Raw genomic sequence first — 19084 nt, 5'->3', positions numbered from 1 at the left:
AATGTGTTATATTGGATTTTAGGTTATTACTGGGTTAATTCCGGTCATTTATTATGTTAATCATATACTATGTGCATCATCACTGGAACTGTTGCAATTTCACATGATTTGGTCTTTCGTACAGCCTTGTGGAAGATGGAAGTCACAGCTGTAAGATGTGCTCCAATAAAGACTTTGGGGCATTTTCCGACAGCACTCACCCCAAAATCAGAAAGTGCCGTTCGAGATCAATGGGCCTTTGAATGGTCCTGACCCACCCGCTACAATCCCCGTGGCGGGTGGGACAGGAAAATCCCACCCATTGTTTCATACACATAGAATCATAGAATCCTACAGTGCAGAAGGAGGCCATTCAGCCCATCAAGTCTGCACCAACCACAATCCCACCCAGACCCGATCCCCACAACCCCATGCATTTACCCTAGCTAGTCCCCCTGATAATAAGGGACAATTGAGCATGAAAAATCAACCTAACCAGCACACCAGACCCGGGGAGAATGTGCAAATTCCACACAGTAACCAAAGCCGGGAATCAAACCCGGGTCTCTGGTGCTGTGAGGCAGCAGTGCCAACCACTGTGCCATTGTGCCATCCCATTGTTGTTGCATTCATAAGTGACATCTGCAGAGTCATTAAGTATTTGTATCAGTCTAACAATACCACGAATATTGTGTCTACCATGATAATGCACGAAAAATAATGAGAGAGAGAAATCTTAACCATTACTTGAAGGCTTTGAAAATGTGGCAGATCTCAACCATGCAGAAGCATTACCGAAATGGTAGCAGGGATTTGCCAGGTTTCACACCACATCATGTCTTGCTGCAAAGGCAAGCAGTGATCTGGTCAGTATGCTGTTATATGTGATGGGTGACTGCGCAGATGATATCTTTGTCATGCAGGGTATCAATGAAACAATCAAAACAATTGATACCTACTTCAATCTGAGAAAGAATCTCATTGCTCAGTGGGCTAATTTAACAATGTACCCCCTGCCATGGGGAAAGTGTTGTAGCATTCATTAGTGACCTGTATAGACTTGTAGAAGATTATGCATGCGGCAGCTCAAAAGATGAACTGATCAGAGACAGAATCGTCATGGGCGTGTTGGATGGTACATTGTTGGACCATGTGTAGTCAAGAAATTATATAACCTTAGCAAGGGCAGTCCAACTGAGCAGACAAGCAGAGGTCAAGAAACAGAATCAATTTGTGATTCAAAGTGACAGGGAGAGCCCTCTCTCAAAAGTAAAGGACTCAGTAAAGGAAGTCAAATATAACAAAGGAAAAGCTTTTGTAAAAAAAGCAAGGGAGACAGGCAGAGCATCCATCAATAACACAAGCGAACTATAATTGGTGTGGCAAAGGGAAAACACAAATGTGAAAACTGCCCTGCCAAAGACACCAAACACCATTTATGCAGATATATGGGCCACTATCAACATCTGTGCTATGACATGAAGGCTGTACAGAGTACACACTAAGGTAAGAAGGAAATTGACTCTATGTTGAACCAATGGGTTATTCCACCTGTAACAAAACTAGCAAGTTGGTGCTCAGTGATGGTCCCATAGTCAAAGCCCAAAGGTACATCTATGAGAGATGGCAAGGTGGATGAAGTAGAAAATGTGCATGATATTGAGGTGCCTTTCCTTGGAGAGATCCAGGAACCAAGCAGAAGCTACTGGAGTGTTGATATCCTCATGGAGGAAAACAGGATACACTTTAAGTTAAGCTCTGGTGCAGTGGGAGTTCTTTCTGATGCTGAACTGTGGTTAGAGAAAGGTTGCTGGAAAAGATATCAAATGATTGCTTGCGCTACTCATCATCAGGAGACAAGAACCATTAATGTCCTCTTCCTTCCCATCATGACCATGGGATTGGGATGGACTTCTTCGACACAGAGGTAAGAAGTTCTTGATCATTGTAGATTATTACTCCAGAGAATTGCTGGGTCACGCTTCAGGCACAGTAATTATGTCACTGAAGGAGATATTTGCAACACATGGAAACCCAGACCTTGTCAGACAATGGACAGCAGTTTGCCAATGAATATTTTGAAGCATTCACAGCATCATATGGAGTTGTCCATACCAGTAGCGCCCCAGGAAATCCTCAGGTGAAGCTGAAAGAGGAGTGGGTACAATGAAAGCATTGCTTTAAATGAACAATGACATCCAACTTGGATCATTGTCCACTCCAAAATGGTCTAATGCCATGTGAACTCATTGTGGGAAGAAGATTGAGACTCAACTCCCTACTCTCACTCACATGCTCACATTGCAAGTACAAGTTGATGACTTGGATAAAGTGAAAGAGAAAGAGGATGAGAATCATTCTAGCCAGGTGTGGAACAATGCCAGACATCAACAAGGCAGGCCAGAGCTACAACAAGGAAAGCCAGTTTGGAATTAAAACCAAGCTTGCTATGGACAATTAGTTGAAAAGGCACCATATCCTTCATCATATTTCATCCAAATAGAGCATGGTACGTTTATAGGGAACAGACATGCATTGGTTGCCATACAGGAACAACCTCCTACCCCATGGAAGTAGGCATCTACCCAATCTAAATGACAAGTCCAGATGACAATCTGACTGGTGGGCCAGAGTTTTATTGCCCTGCCCGCCACGGGAATTGGAGTGGGTGAGGGATGGACAACTGGAAGGTCCGTTGACCTCGGGCGGGCTTTTACAGTTTTGGGACGAGCAAGGGTGAAAAATCCGGCCCATTAACCTGAGTCATCTACAAATTCACTTCCTGCTCAGCAAAGTCTGAGGGAGAAGCTACAGGATTCAAACATCCAGTCAATCCAAAGGAGAAGGGGAACTGTTCTGGTAGACTTGTCAAATTGCCACAGCGGCAGTCCACATAGGAAGAACAGGGGGAGAGAAGAAAACAAGATGAAGGACGGTAACACTCCAGAGTTGAAAGTTGATGTTTATTTGATCTTCACACTATAGCAATGGGAATCAGAGATTTGGAGGGGAGAGGTAGCGTAATATGTTATATTGGATATCATATCCAATGAGCAGGGAGAGCAGGAAAATTGCATTGGCAGGATTCCCTCCGGATCCTGCCCGGGCCAACCTAAATACAATAGGGTAGACAGGGCCTCAGATGGATAGCCCACCCATGGCCCTATTAAGGCCCTTAAGTGGCCACATAATTACTTTTTCCCACTGATCCTCAATTCTTAGGCTGGCAGGCACCAGTTCGATTGGGGCACCAAATAGAAAAAGTGAACTTTCTCGTTCTTGGGTGGAAAGGGGAGTGGGGGGGGTGCCTCAATCTGAAGGCCCTTTCAGATTTGGGGCACTCTCCTATCAGGGACATAGGGGTACAAATAGTGGCTCTTGAAATACAAATTGTGGTCAGGGTCTGAAAGGAAAAAAGACAATCTAATAACCTGAGGGCATGACCTTCATCAGAACTCATCTAACTACACCAAAAACATTAGCCTGTGTTACCTTTAAACTTTTCAGACTCTGATGAATCTGCTATGTCTTTCCAACATCTTGGTTTTGATTCCAGTGTACATAATGATCTAAGTTAGCTGGAAGAGCCTCGGGGAATGTGCGTAATGCAAGAAAAATCACCCAAACTATTTTGATTTCATTAGAAGTAGCAAGCATTTCTTTGGGGGGTCAGACATTTTCTGCCAAAAAATTCAAAGCATGCAATTTTGCAGAGCAGAGTACCCTTGTAGGCTGTAAAGGATTTATTGTTTGCACATTGTGTTATGTTTAGTTTTACTTTGCTTTCTTGTCAAAGTATTTTTCTTGAAGGAAAAGCTAAGCCATACACAGTAAAAGAAAATCAACAGCTTTACTGCAAAGGAATGCTGGTAATAATTACAAGCAGTACTTCAACAGGCAACATTTCTTTTGAAGTAAGCTTAATATAAAGCTCTGTAACTGTAAGAGCAATTGTCTGTCAAGGGAATTTTTTAAAAAAAACATGAGGTGATAGTTTGTGAGAAACACCATGCTTTTTTCTCTCTTACCGGAGAGTGGTGGGAGTCTGGACACAGATCTTAATGCTCTCCTGTTTCATTCCCTGGAAATTATTGACAAGCATTCGCTTTCAGCATTGAACCTGAGTTCATAATTTACAATGAGGAGTCAGGGAAGAGCAGGATGAAATTGATAATGTGGAGCTTTGGGTGGGTTTCCTTGGATGCTCCAGTTTCCTCCCACTGTCCAAAGATGTGCAGGTTAGGTGGTTTGGCCATGCTAAATTGACCTTGGCGTCCAAAGATGTGTAGGTTGGGGGAGGGGGTGGGGGAGGGGGGTGCATGGGGGTGGGGGGGTGGGGGGGGGGGGGGAGGTAGTGGTTAGCAGGGTGAATACCTGGGATTATGAGGATAGAGCAGGAGGGTGGGCCCCGGGTAAGATGCTCTTTCTACGAGTTGGTGCAGACTCAATGGGCTGAATGGCCTCCTGCTGCACTGAATGGACTCTATGGTTTAAAAGCAGACCAAGAATCTAGTAACCTCTATCAAGTTGACTATTAAAGAGCCATTTTCCAGCAAAACACAATGGGCGTGTATTTTACGGCCAATGATGCCAGCGGTGTCATCAGGTCCCACTGATGGTGGCCCCCTCCCCCCGCCCCTGCCCAGATTCCTCAGAGGCAGAGGGTGCAAACAACGCAAAACCCACAAGCCAATGGTGAACCGCCTCCACCACTGCAAAACAGTCCATGGTGGGGCAGAACATCCAGCCCAGTGTAAATTTTCAATCAGTGGAGATGATTCTGATGGTCCCTACCAGTAATTGGACTTGAGAGTGTAAGCCGGTGGTCTACATACCCAAAAGTCAAAGATTCAAGTGTAATTATTACTAATTATTACAGTGGTGTTACTGTTACACTGAACAGTTACTCCAAAGTGTGCATTTGTGGGCAGCAGATGAGGTCAGAACTTGGTACAGGCTGGGAAAGATGCTCCTTCGGAGAGTCAGTGCAGATTCATTGAGCCAAATGGCCTTCTTCTGCACTGTAGGGATTCTATAGTTCTATGGGACACTTGAGGAAATACTGTACAGTTGGAGTTCATTGAGTTGTTCATTGTCCACAAAGTGCTTTGGGACATCCTGAGGATCTGAAAGATGCAAATAAATTTAATGAGATCCGAAGTTTGTTTTCACCCAACTACTATAATAGATTTTTAATCAGTTCGGGAATCAACGGTTCTGGAGATAAGGCAGGAAAGTGGAGTTGAGGATTATCATGTCAGACCACTCATTTAATGATGGCCCAGACTCGGTGGGCTGAATGGCCTACTTCTGCTCTGACGTCTTATGGTCTCTGTGGAATGCTGGAAATCTGAATTCAAACAAAAAATGCTGGAAACACTCTGCAGGTCGGGCAGCATTTGAGCCAGGATGTGAGACCTGAATGCAAAGTTCACTAACGTCAGCTTGGGGCACAATGGATGAAAAATAATATTTAATAATGAAATGCAGTCAAGAAAGAGAAAAATACACAGCAAAATACATTGTTGAGTTGCTTTACATTAGCTATATGGGGAGAAACTGCTCAATTTGTGTCTATTTGATAGTTTCACATTGAATGCATTTTTTAGAAGAATCATAGAATTCCTACAGTAATAAGGAAGGCTATTCAATACATCGAGCCTGTGCCGGCAAAACCCCCACCCAGGCCCTATCCCTGTAAGTCCACGTATTTATCCTGCTAATCCCCCTGACACTAAGGAGCAATTTAGCATGGCCAATCAACCTAACCTGTACATCTTTTGAGTGTGGGAGGAAACCGGAGCACGTGGAGGAAACGCACGCAGACATGGGGAGAATGTATAAATTCCAAACAGATAGTCACCTGAGGCAAAAATTGAACCTGGATCCCTGGTTCTGTGAGGCAGCAGTGCTAACCACTGTGCCACCATGGCATTATTAAGCACAGAAACATCTAAAACTATGGCCAGGAGAATGTCTCATCAAATCCTTTCATACAGATTTCCCTTGAAGGTACATTCCCCTATTAATTATTTTCTTAATCTTACTGAAAACACAATGAAAAGCAGTGCACCCTAAGCTATTCTACACATGAACAATTGTAAGGACAAATACTTGGCCCAAATCTGTTTTTATAAGTGTAAAGGCAGACTACAGCTACGCTTTGTTTATAACGCTTAGGGCAGGATGTTCCGGCCCCTTCTGCCGGCGGGATCTTCCGAAGTCAATGGATGTTTGGCTGGCTCACTGAGGTGGGAGCCTCCACACTGGGGCAGGAGGATCCCGGCCAGTTTCTGTAGTCTCAATATGCTAAATAGTTCCTTCTAGAAAGTGCATGTGTTGTCCAAAACAAACCAGCCAATGGGAGTGAGAACATTCAAAAGCAAAACTTTCATATTTACATTGTGCCTTTAACACAATAAAGCATCCCAAGATTCTTCACTGGACCAATCCGAACATTGGTCATTTGCAAGAAACTAAATCTGATCCATCTGAAGCACAGACAACGAGATTGCCTGTGAAAAACCATGATACAATGGGTCAATTTTCATTCACATGCTTACCATTGGAACTTTGGCAGAAGTGTCTACAGAAAGCCTGGATAAACAGATTCACCGAAGGCATGAGGGATGGGAGGGGGAGTGGGAGAACCTCCATGGAAATATTCTGCTTGAATGTAGCTTACGTCTTTTTTGTTGCACTAGATCCCTGTTCATTTATACAGCCATCCTCAGTGTTCGATATTTGAGGATGGGTGTCGAAAGCTCTGGCTGTCGATTGATTTAGGTTTCATTAACATCTTAAAAGAAGGGCATGGAAAGGTCGCATCCCTTATTTTGACCCTAAAGCCGTGCTGAACACTGAGTGGGCTAAACTGAACAGAGCCAAAAAATAGAAGTGGGGCACATGATATGCAATTAACCTGCACGTATTCAGTGTGATACGGGCAGCACCTCAGTTTCATGCTGTTTGCTCATCACCATGATTACACCATGCAGCCTGTACTAACCATTCTGTTAAAGCACAGGGAGGTGATGGCCCAGTGGGATTATCGCTAGACTATTAATCCAGAAACTCAACTAATGTTCTGGGGACCCGGGTTCAAATCCCGCCACAGCAGCTGGTGGAATTTGAATTCAATAAAAGAAATCTGGAATTACAAATATACGGATGACCATGAAAGCATTGTCGATTGTCGGAAAAACCCATCTGATTCACTAATGTCCTTTAGGGAAGGAAATCCGCCATCCTTACCTGGTCTGGCCTACATGTGACCCATTTCACACAAGACAGCACCTTTCACACCCATGATCTCCACCAGCTCGAAGGACAAGGGCAGGAGATACCACCACCTGGAAGCTTCCCTCCAAGTCAAACATCATCCTGACTTGGAACTAAATCACCGTTCCTTCATTGTCATTGGGTCAAAATCCAGGAACTCACTTCCTAACAGCATTGTGGGTGTACCTACGCCACAGAGACTGGAGCAGTTCAAGAAAGTGTCTCACCAGCACCTTCTCAAGAGTAATTAGGAATGGACAATGAATGCTGCCCTTGGCAACAATGCTTACATCCCAGGAATGATTCAAATAACGAGGAATGGCAATACCGTTCTTTCCACAGTTCCCAGAACACATTAGTATATATTGTAAATGTTGCCAAGCTTGGTGCTATTTTGTTTACCAAAATATTAAAATCTCACTTACTATTGCTTTAACTTTCAGTAAAACCACAGATCTATGAAAATGGATTGGGACTGGAAAAAGAGAGATTTTATCAACTTGGGGAGAAGCACAAGCTAACCTGTACGGCCTTCGGATTTCCATCCCCCACAATTCACTGGCAATGGCAGCCTTGTATCATCAACCTATCCTATACAGCGTAAGACTTATTGCCTCTTCTTTCCCACAATAGACACGGAGCTATGGCAATACATGTAGCACAGGATAAAAAGGGGAAGAATGGGATGAATAGATAGATGGCAGTTAACCTGACATACTTAGGAATTAGCAAACATATTTCTGTATATGCTTCACCAGACGTATATAAATACCATTGTATTTCCGATTTTCTTTCCTGTCCAAGAGTTTCTATTTAAACTGGGCCAAAGAAAAAAGTTCTTGTACTTCGATCAACAGTGTATAGGGTTATACCGATTTTCTTTGCTTGACTTTTAATTCCTGATCCTTCATTGCTATCACATTTCTCATAGATCCCCCTGATTTTATTTAGTTTACATGATAAATTGTGTCAAGAAGGTGACTTTAGTGAGAATAATGCTATAGCAGCGGCCTTCATCTATGAGGCCTTGAGTGCATTCTTATCTTGGCCTAACAGAAGGTGAACTGCTTTCCTGCGTGAAATGACGCATGATTTGCTTTCCTGTTGTTGTCTGTCTTCCTCCCTCATGGAAAGCCATTCCCAGTAACCCAATTGTTCTCTTCTCCCCGACTGCACTGTGGCTGATTTCCTCTAGGTTTCAGGCTTGTATTGCCTGCCTAATCTCTCACTGGCATCTAGTCCAAAAGTCTCTAATTGAACACGGGGAAAGCCTTTCTTTTCTCTTTGAGCATCCGTCAACACACGTTTCTTCACATATAATTTACAAGTGACTTTTCTTGCAACACTGGCCATTTTCTCTTGAATGCTATTAATCTATTGCAGATGTTTTTCTTTGAAGTTTGCTTGTAACCATTTCTTATCATCTGTTGACAGGTGTGAGACCAACGATGATATGAAAATTCACATTTCAAAACCATTTCAAACAAATCTTGGGAACAGAATTGAAAATATCACTGATAGAATGGAACCCTGCAATGATAAAAACTGTGTATGTATGTGATTTATCTGGATTTGGTGTATTTACACAATAGGGTTAATGCTATTGCCGCTAAATGTAATGAAAATGTTACAATGCAGGACATGTAACAGAGAAGGTGGTAGTGTGGTAATGATGATACTGAACTGTGAACCCAGAGGCTCTGGCAGTAATTTTCAATGTGGGCGCAGGGGGAAAATCTGGTGCTTGTGAATCAACTGCGCTTTATATATCCCACTCAATTTCCTTTTAATTTGAAGATTATTGAAAGGGAAATCAGTTAGTGTGTAAATTGTAACATCAGACAGCTGATCTACACCCACCAATTTTCCACATATGGGCAAAGGAAAATAACCACCCCCTTCCCCCTCGCTGAGATTAAATTCCAACTGGCAAGCTGTCAATCTAAAATCAATAAATCTGATAACTGGTGGACTTGTACCAGAAAAGAATAAGCATGAAAAAAAAAGCTGCCAGATTGTGGTATAAAGCCAACTGATTCATTATTGTCCTTTAGGGAAAAGAACAGGCCATCCCTACTGAGTCTTGCCTCCAGGTAATCTACGCAGTTGATTCTTAATTTCCTCTCGCTAGATAGACAGTTTTACAATCACACACCACCACCTTCTGGGGGCAACTAGGGATGGATAATATCAAAACCATGCCAGCAATGTGCACACTCCTAGAACATTCTTTTTAAAGTTGAGTCGGTTGTTCCCTGTGCGCATATCCAAACCATTTCCTGTAGCTTGCAGTGGATAAGATCAGGTGTCAGGATATATGGAAGCAATCTGATATAATGAAAAATAGCAAAAAGATTGATTTAAGAAGTCACGATGCAAGGCCCAACATTGGCTTTGTTCACAGGAGAGAGTGTCTGGTCAATTTTGTGATGAAACTTCTAACGTTCAGCTTTTGAGGTTTTCAGCATAAATCTGAATGGAGTCCGAAATCTTTATTTCTGGAAGTGTCGAGTGGGAGTCTGAAGTACCAGTGAATCTGTTAGTGTTACTGAATCTGGTGCTTGTTGCTATAATCAATTTTTATTCCTTCTTAAGCTTTAGAGATTGCAGCCACAAATGTTATTTAATTTACAGCACTGAAAGTTCAATCCAGCCCTGCTTTCCCTTCTGCAAAATGTTTAAGTTTGAGCTCGAAGTCTTTGTGCGTTCCTATACCTCAAAGCAGCAGGATCTTAGGCCAGAGCATCTCTGAGAAAGTAGATAAATCTCCTGTCTATTTCTCCCACCAAAAGTTCTGAATTAATCCAAAACAGATCTCAAGTGCCAGTGTTAAAATGTCCTTTGATCTCAAACACTGCAAAATAACTTGATTTCAAAAACAGGACCTTTGAAACAGATTGGCACCCTTTCTGACTGTAATCACTTCTTGTGTAGTTCATTTCTTTGTGGATAATTTATCGAAGGAAATGCAATCCAGAAGAGGTAATGGAAAAGTTTTCAGAATGGCTGAGGTCTGCTAGCCACTCACTTTATTTCAGTCCCATTCCATAATTCAACACACGACGGTTTCATCAATTTTAATGTCAGTAAATACTTCCTATATATTTTACCTGGATTCTTATCATCTTCTTGCTTCGCCTCAAGCTTTATTTCTTTCATAGCACTACTTCCACTAGGGAGTCAGAGTTTCTTGGGTGCAGAGAGGAGAGTGGATTTGAGACCATAATCAGATCAGCCATGATCTTACTGAATGGTGGAGCAGGTTTGAGGAGCTGAATTGCCTATTCATGTTCCTAAGTCTTACAATTCTACTGGAAAGAATAAGGTACCGCATGAACCTTCCAGCTCTGGCCAACTGTTTAGTTTAGTTTATTTATTAGTGTCACAAGTAGGCTTACATTAACGCTGCAATGAAGTTACTGTGAAAATCTCCTAGTCGCCATACTCCGGCGCCTGTTCAGGTGCACTGAGGGAGAATTTAGCACAGCCGATATAGCTAACCAGCATGTCTGTCAGACTATGGGAGGAAACTGGAGCACCCAGAGGAAATCCATGCAGATACTGGGAGAACATGCAGACTCCCCAGAGACAGTGATCCAAGCCAGGAATTGAACCCAGTCCCTGGCACTGTGAGGCAGCAGTGCTAACCACTGTGCCACAAAACATAAAAGTTGGACTTAGATTTTCCTGGAGCAATGGGCCAGGATTTCCCCTCTGGCCAGGCAGAGGTCAAGGGAGAAATCCTCCTCCTGCCACTTGGCCTGCAGTGACTCTGCTCTACTTCCCTCCAGTGACAAGAGGAAAGCTATTGTTGCTGAACTAGGGCGATACAGCTGGATACATTTTGCAGTCCCACATCAAATGAGAAGATCTCGCTTTGAAAAAGGGGTACATGCACCATGAAGGCTGTAGCAGATATTCTTTGATGATGGCCTTGAAATGGCCAAAGTTGTGTTTCTGTCACCATGATTGAGGGAGATTAATATGCCGTCTTTCTCCATTTACTGACCTAGGAACTTTACTGTTACCAAACTCGTGACTACTACTACCCTAGTCTTTTCATTTCCTCTGGTTGGCATACATAAGCAGTTGACCACCTTTTTCAGGTGGACGGACCACTTCATAGAATCATAGAATCCCTTGAATGCAGAAGAGGCCATTTGGCCCATCAAGTCTGCACCAACTCTGTGGCAGAGTATCTTACTGAGGCCCTATCCCTGTAAGCCCACACATTTACCATGGCTAATCCACCTAACCTCGGGACCCTAAGGGGCAATTTAGCATGGCCAATCCACCTAACCTGCACATCTTTGGCCTATGGGAGGAAACCGGAGCACCCGGAGGAAGCCCACGCAGACACAGGGAGAATGTGCAAAACTCCACACAGACAGTCACCAAGGCTGGAATTGAACCCAGTTCCCTGGAGCTGTGAGGCGGCAGTGCTAACCACTGCCCCACTGTGCTGCCCACTTGCCTACATACAAATCCATCTAACAATTGCATGAGATGGAATATGGGTATCAATGGGGCACGTGGGTGCATCCCACCCAACCCTGATTATCAACTGCCAGCCATCCATTTTCCAGGCAGAACTCGGCAGGCTAACAATTAAAAATCGCCCTAATGCCTTTCATACATCTCCTCAATTTTTCTGTCGTCAGACTTGTGGCTGGGGTTTTCCAGTCCCGCCCGCAGCCATACCCATCACAGGCAGGAATGGAAAGTTTGGAGAGCCGTTGACTCCTGGCAGCACCGAAAAATCTCAGCCGTGGGTGGGTGAGACCAGAAAATCCGGCCAATATCTAAATAATTTCACCAACAGCAAGTGAACTTACAGTCAAAGCAAATTCCACTGGCTTATCTCAATTTCACTTATTTCTTTAAAAATAAATAAATCATGCACCCAGTGGGCTGGTTTTCTTTTTTTGGCATTATCTTTCTTTCCAACTATTTCTAATTATAAATACTGTCCTTCTGCATTTTATCTTCCAGCTTCAGATTTCAGGTTTACATCTGACAGTCTCACGTTTAAAGAATAACTGTCCGTGTGTCCTTTGTTCTTTGCTCTGTGACCTTAGCCAGGGGAAGGTCTTTGATGCTGATTTCCTCCTTTGTCAGCGATTCACACAGAGGTCTGTCTGTACAACCAGTTATACCCACTCCCACTTTGGGGTCTGAGTTTAAAGGAATGTTTCCTAATGTTTTCAAAATGAACGGAGGTCACCTTGTTACAAATGAGTTAAGAGGCCCTCAGCCTAGTGGTTTGAAATAGCCTATGATATTCCACAAATAGCTCATCCTGTTTTAATGCGCAGCTTCAATGTCTACAGCTTGTACATTTTGAACTCCATGTTCGCTTAGCTTGCTTTAAAGCACAGCACTTAAATATAATTCAATCCCAAAATTATTTCCATGAAGAGAAATCTGATCAAATATTCTGAAAAGAAATGAAAGTAGGCACCAGCTCTCAGTGCCTGATTTGAATCAACAGGCACCGTTGTGCTAGCCACCTCAAAACATTACAGAGGTATTTTGGACAGCCGCAGGAACATTTGTAAGCCATTAGATACACAGCATAGGAAAGGTAACACACAGGGATCTATATGGGAAACATGTGGCATTGTACAGTAAGTGCTTCACATTTATGTAGCCTCTTGAGTCTTTTAAGGTGCAGCACAAATCAAAATCACATATTGTACAAAATGCACAGCAGATTAAGAGGTACAAATGGATTAATACTTGTGTGGAAGTTTATTCCAATTCTGGATCTCTTTTAGAGACTGATAGTACCATAGAAAACTTGTAGCACAGAAAGAGGCCACTTGGCCTATCGTGTCTGCGCCAGCCAAACAAAATGAGCCACCCAGCCTAATTCTACATCCAGCATTTGGCCTTTAGCCCTGCAGGTAATGGCACTTGAGGTCCATACTCAAACAAATTTTAAATGAATTGAGGGATTCTACCTCTTCCACCCTTTCAGGCAGTGAGTTCCAGATGCCCTGAATCCTCTGAGTGAAAACATATTTCCTCAGCCTCTTTAATCTTTCTACCAATTTCATTAAATTATGTCCCCGAGTCACTGACCTCTTTGCTAAAGTAAATAAGTCCTTTCCATCCACTCTATCCAGGCCCCTCATAATTTTGTACATCTCAATCAAATCTCCCTCTGCCTCCTCGGCTCCAAGGAGAACAACCTATCCAACCTCTCCTCATAGCTGCAATTTTCCTGTCCTGGCAACATCCTTGTGAATCTCCTCTGTGCCCTCTCCAGTGCAATTACATCCTTTCTGGAATGAGGTGACCACAGAAGTATCATTCCAGAATTTTACATCAGACACCCAATATTTTCCCTGGATTTCTGGCCCTGGTGCAGCGGCTCCCGTCACAGCAGATGTGGCAAGCCAGCTAAAAGTCTATTGACTTCAGCAAGACTAGAGAATCCCATTAGTGGGCGGAGCCAGAAAATTCCACCCTTTATCTTTTCTCTTTTTATTTCTGCCAAGTAAATGTGGCCAGTTCTTTCGTCAACCCATGCCCTGGTTCACTCTCATATGCCAGTACCTGCCCCAATGTACTGACCTCACTGCCCTGGTAGACACAGCTTCTGCAATCTGTCAATGTGTATGAGCAATAAATGAAAAGTTAAAGTTTATTTATTAGTCACAGGTAGGCTTACATTAACACTGCAATGAAGTTAGTGTGAAAATCCCCTCGTCGCCACGTTCGGATGCCTGTTCAGGTACACTGAGGGAGAATTTAGCATGGCCAATGCACCTAACCAGCACGTCTTTCGGACTGTGGGAGGAAACTGGAGCACCCAGAAGAAACCCACGCAGTGACGGAGAGAATGTGCAGACTCCACACAGACAGTGACCCAAGCCAGGAATCAAACCTGGGTCCCTGACACTGTGAAGCAGCAGTGTTAACCACTGTGCCACCATGCCACCCCAAATGAAGGTGGAATAGACTTTCCACCCCAGGCAAAAACAGAAATCTGGATGCAAATTGCGCATTATGATTGCACTTGTTTTGAGAAGTGCTTTATTTCCTTAAGTTACGACTCAAACCTATTTGCATATTGCCAAATGCAAAATCTGCCAGATACTAGCATAATCAGGTAGCATTTTAAATTTAATTTATTTTTTAAATTTGCTTGAGAAAATATCCCTTGATTTTTTTAACCGTGTTTTTGATGCAGTTTGATTAATACAGCTGAAAATGTCTTATAATAAAAAAGTACATTTAAGCAGTGTCAATTCGCGAGCTGTGAGTAACCAGATTTTAATGAAAATAACTTTTTTAAAGTATGCAGTGTTACAATATCCTGAGACTGTGTCCCTGTGTTTTAGATTCCTGACGAGTGGAAACAATCTGTGTGCGTCCACCCTATCAAACCCCTTCAGAATTTTGTATGTTTCAATGAGATTGCCACTCATTCTTCTAAAGTCCAGAAACTAAAGCACAATTTACTCAGTCTCTCATCATAAGACAGACCCCTCATCCCAGGGACCAATCTAGTGAATCTTCTCTGTACCGCTTCCAATGCAATTAGATTATTTTTTAATGTGGTGACCAAAACTCCAAACAATTCCAGATGTGATCTCACCAAAACCTTGTACAACTGTAGCAAGACTTCTTTATTCTTGTGCTCCAGTCTCCTTGCAATAAAGGTCAATATTCCAATTATTTTCCTTGTAACTTGTTGCACCTGCATGCTAATTTACTACAGTCCTTGTCTGATTACACCCAAATGTCTTTGAATGCCAAAACTGACAAGTTTTGCATCCCTTAATATTCTGCTTTTTTATTCTTGTGATTAAAGTGAATCATTTCACGTTTCCCTACATTATACTCCATTGGCCATTTTGTTGCCCACTCAGTTAACTTGTCTATTTCTCTTTGCAGTCTCTCTGTTCCCTCCCTCCAACTTACCTTCCCACCTAGTTTGGTAGATCAGCAAACTTAGATATCATAGAAATCATAGAAACCCTACAGTGCAGAAGGAGGCCATTCGGCCCATCGAGTCTGCACCGACCACAATCCCACCCTACCCCCACTTATTTACTTGCTAATCCCTCTCACCTACGCATCTCAGGACTCTAAGGGGCAATTTTTAACCTGGCCAATCAACCTAACCTGCACATCTTTGGACTGTGGGAGGAAACCGGAGCACCCGGAGGCAACCCACGCAGACACGAGGAGAATGTGCAAACTCCACACAGACAGTGACCCGAGCCGGGAATCGAACCCGGGACCCTGGAGCTGTGAAGCAGCAGTGCTAACCACTGTGCTACCGTGCCGCCCCTATATTATTATATATTATTCTCTGTCTCTTCACCTAAGTCATTAATATTGTAAATATTTGGCAATAGCTGAGGCCCAGGACTGATCTTCACGGCACTCTACTATTCACTGTTTGTACCTGCTCTCTTCTTTCTATCCATTAACTAATCCTCTGTCCATGCTAACGTATTACCACAAACTTTGTGAGCCCTTGGACGGAATTTTTCCATCTCACCCACTACGGGAATCATAGCGGGGGGGGGGGGAGTCACAAACGGACCACGCAAAGGTTTGTTGACCTTGGGTGGGACTTTCCGGTCTTGGGGCAAGCATTGCTGGAAAATCTCGCCCTTAATCTTGCCGACTAAAAACATTTTTTGTGGAATATTATTGAATGCCTTTTTGAAAATCCAGATATACTACACCAACTGTTCCCCTTTTATCTACCCTACAAATTACATTCTCAAAAAATTCTAATAAATTTGTCAAACAAGATCTCCTTTTCATAAAATCATGTTGACTTGTTCCAATCATGCAATGCTGTAAATGTATTGCTAAGACTTCCTTAATGATAAGGTCCAGCATTTTCACAACTGATGTTCGGATAACTGGCCTGTAATTTAATGTTTTCTCTCTCCTTTCTTAAAAAGCAGTGTAATATTTGGAAACTTTCAATCTGATGGGACCATTCTTCACATACGAGCCTTGTCAATGTTTGCTGGCTGGCTTTCAGATCATAGTGAGCATAGCAGCTTAGCCCAGTTATGTTCCTGTCCAGAATCCACATACATACACCTCCAGCACATGACATTGGATAATATCTGAAACAGGAACCTTTCTTATACATAAAGGAGAGAGATCTGATCGGTGTGAATTGTATACTGTGCTGTGATTCCCCAAACAGCCACAAGATCCTGCAACAGTATGTCAATCTCTGTGGGATCCCTGTGATTTTCTTCCCTGAACCAAAGATGTGGTGCCAATTTTATCTATTTTTTAAAGAGCAGGTTCGCTGTATTCAGTTAATACATGGAACTCTTTTCTGTTGTTTCAGACTGTGAGCACTCTGATTGTGGCTGAAACCAAGGTCTCAGGGATTTATCACTGTATAGCTACCAGTGAACGTATTTCAGACAAAAGAGGAATTAACTTCTTTGTTACAGGTAAGCAGCTGTCTGCTATCAGGAGCGCTTGCATAATCGAAGTAAAGATTTAACACTGACTGTCAATATCTCGATCCATTTGCCAGCTTGTTTATATTTTACAAAGGAGAAGGCAATCTAATTTGTTCATCGTGATTGGAGGTTTTTCATTGTCCACAATCAGATCAGTTGAAGGACAGGGCTGGAAACCTTCAGAACGAATCAATCAGGCTCAACTTTCTCGCACTGCTGGCAATACACAAAAGTCAGATTGAAAAGTTTTAAAATGAGCCGATCACTTCTCAGCGTGACAAGGCTGGGTTGTGGCTCCTGAGAAACTACCCAACTTATTGGAGCAGCCTCAGTAAACAGTGCCCCGAACCGGGAGACTTTTCACTCCAGAGTAGGGGGTGAGCGTGGGATGAAATTGGGCCTCCCGATCCTGGATGCAGATGTCAGGAGGACACGAGAATAGGCGAACAACAAAGCTGGCTGGTTAGAATGCTAATTCAGGTCACGTAATGATGAAAACAAATGTTACAACTACCGGGTGAAAGGACAAGTGGACAGAGACATTTGGCCAGGACACTTCTCTTGTGGGGGTTTTGCCAAGAAGGGCGGGCGAGGAGGCTTCCTGTACATAACGTCTTAACATTTTTAATCGCCCTAGTTATTGGCACGTACATTCATTTTCTAATATTCTTTTCACTGCCTTGTCAAGATGATCTTTTCCCAGAGAATGGTTAGAATGTGGTTCTCGGGAGCTTGATCACAGTTGTTTTAGAAGATTTTAGGCCCTCTCGCCTCACCACTCACATTCCCACTATGATCCCTCACACCCTTCATGCCAACTCAATGCCAACTCCCCACCCACCTCCCATGGCACCCAACTTTTTTTACTCACATTCATGCACACAATATTTTCCACACTATTGAAACATGGATTTCATCCTGGTGGAGTAAGTTCTTTTCTGATAGGTACCCTGCCCACATACATCCTGTGCACACCTATGTCTGTTCCCATCTAAATTATCATGTATTGTTCAGATATTTAAAATAACACTCAAAATGATCTCTTCAATTGAATAAAAGCTGTCTTCAGGGTTTGTGGGATTTCCTATTATACAATTCTACAACATAAGCCTTTTAAACCTATAACGGACTGCCTTCTCAGCTGATGTGCACCATTGTTATCCTGTTGGATGCTGTTCAAGAATATTACTGTGTTTAAAAAGCAAGAATAGCTGACACAATTGAGAAAATCTACTTTAGGTTGCCAGTTTGAGATTTGTTATTTTGTATGATGAGTGGCAGCATTTTTCTAGGGAGTTATTTCGAGATACCTTAAACTTCAGATTTTGGTCAGATCTGAAAAGGAATACTCATTAAAATGAATGCGTATGTGTTCATTCACACATTACCAAAAACAGCGTCAACAATCCCTCACCTTCAACAAGAAGCTATTCAAAACCAGTAGGTTCAGTGCTTAATGTTGAGTTAGCTGAACTAACCTGGGAAACTGTTGGGATGCTGCAAATGGATTGCGAACCATGGGACAGCGAAGGAGAAAAGTATCAGTCAAAGTTCCCACAGCTCATCATTATCCAGTGACTGATGTTGGAAGATGAAGGCTAGGTAGGAGCAGGCTCAGCTGTCAGCATAATGAGATAAGCTATCTTTGCACATGCCTCAATGTTTTAACAACACCTTCAAAGCTGTAGCCTCAAAAAAGTTGTAACCTAAGGAAAGAAAATTGGCAAAGAAAAATAATGCACAAAACAGACTTTCACTTAGTTTTTCTTTTCTTTGTCTGTTCCAAATTATCTCTCCATAAACTAGTAAGAGAAGTTTGAAGAAAAAATAATAAGTAATTAGATGGAAGTGTGTTTCTCAAGCACAATTTTAGAGCCTCAATGTTCCAAAGTTGATTTATTAGTATCACACGTAGGCTTACATTAACACTGCAATGAAATTACTGTGAAAATCTCAATACAAACACAATACAAGTGGTTAGCACTGCTGCCTCACAGCAGCAGAGATCCGGGTTCAATTTTGGCCTTAGTTGACCTGTGTAGAGTTTACACATTCTCCCTGTGTCTGCATGGGTTTCCTCCGGGTGCTCCAGTTTCCTCCCACAGTCCAAAGATGTGTGAGTTAGGTGGATTGGCCATGCTAAATTGCCCCTTAGTGTCAAAAGATGTGTAGATTAGGGAGATTGGCCATGGTAACTGAGCAGGATTACGGGGATAGGACAGGGGGAAAGGGCCTGGGTAAGATACTCACTCAGAGAGTCGGTGCAGACTTAATGGACTGAATGGCCTCCTTCTGCATTGTAGGGATTCTATGATTCTGTGCAGCAATGAGCATAAATAATATTTTCCACATTCAGTCTATGCATG

General features: G+C 42.7%; 1 protein-coding gene across 2 annotated transcripts in view; it reads left to right on the top strand.

Moving 5' to 3' along the window:
• kdrl (kinase insert domain receptor like) overlaps nt 1–19084 on the top strand; it is a 509442-nt gene that overhangs the window by 97329 nt on the left and 393029 nt on the right. For both annotated transcript variants that reach the window (XR_013497644.1, XM_078211338.1), the window contains exons 10-12: nt 7704–7860; nt 8695–8809; nt 16598–16706. Coding sequence is in view for 1 of the 2 variants with exons in the window: in XM_078211338.1 (XP_078067464.1) it covers nt 7704–7860; nt 8695–8809; nt 16598–16706 (381 nt within the window). In the remaining variant the exon portion in view is untranslated. The remainder of the gene's footprint in view (nt 1–7703; nt 7861–8694; nt 8810–16597; nt 16707–19084) is intronic.

The sequence above is a fragment of the Mustelus asterias genome, chromosome 4 (genome assembly GCF_964213995.1).
Source record: "Mustelus asterias chromosome 4, sMusAst1.hap1.1, whole genome shotgun sequence".
Lineage (NCBI taxonomy): Eukaryota > Metazoa > Chordata > Chondrichthyes > Carcharhiniformes > Triakidae > Mustelus > Mustelus asterias.
This window is presented reverse-complemented; position numbering and strand designations above follow the sequence as displayed.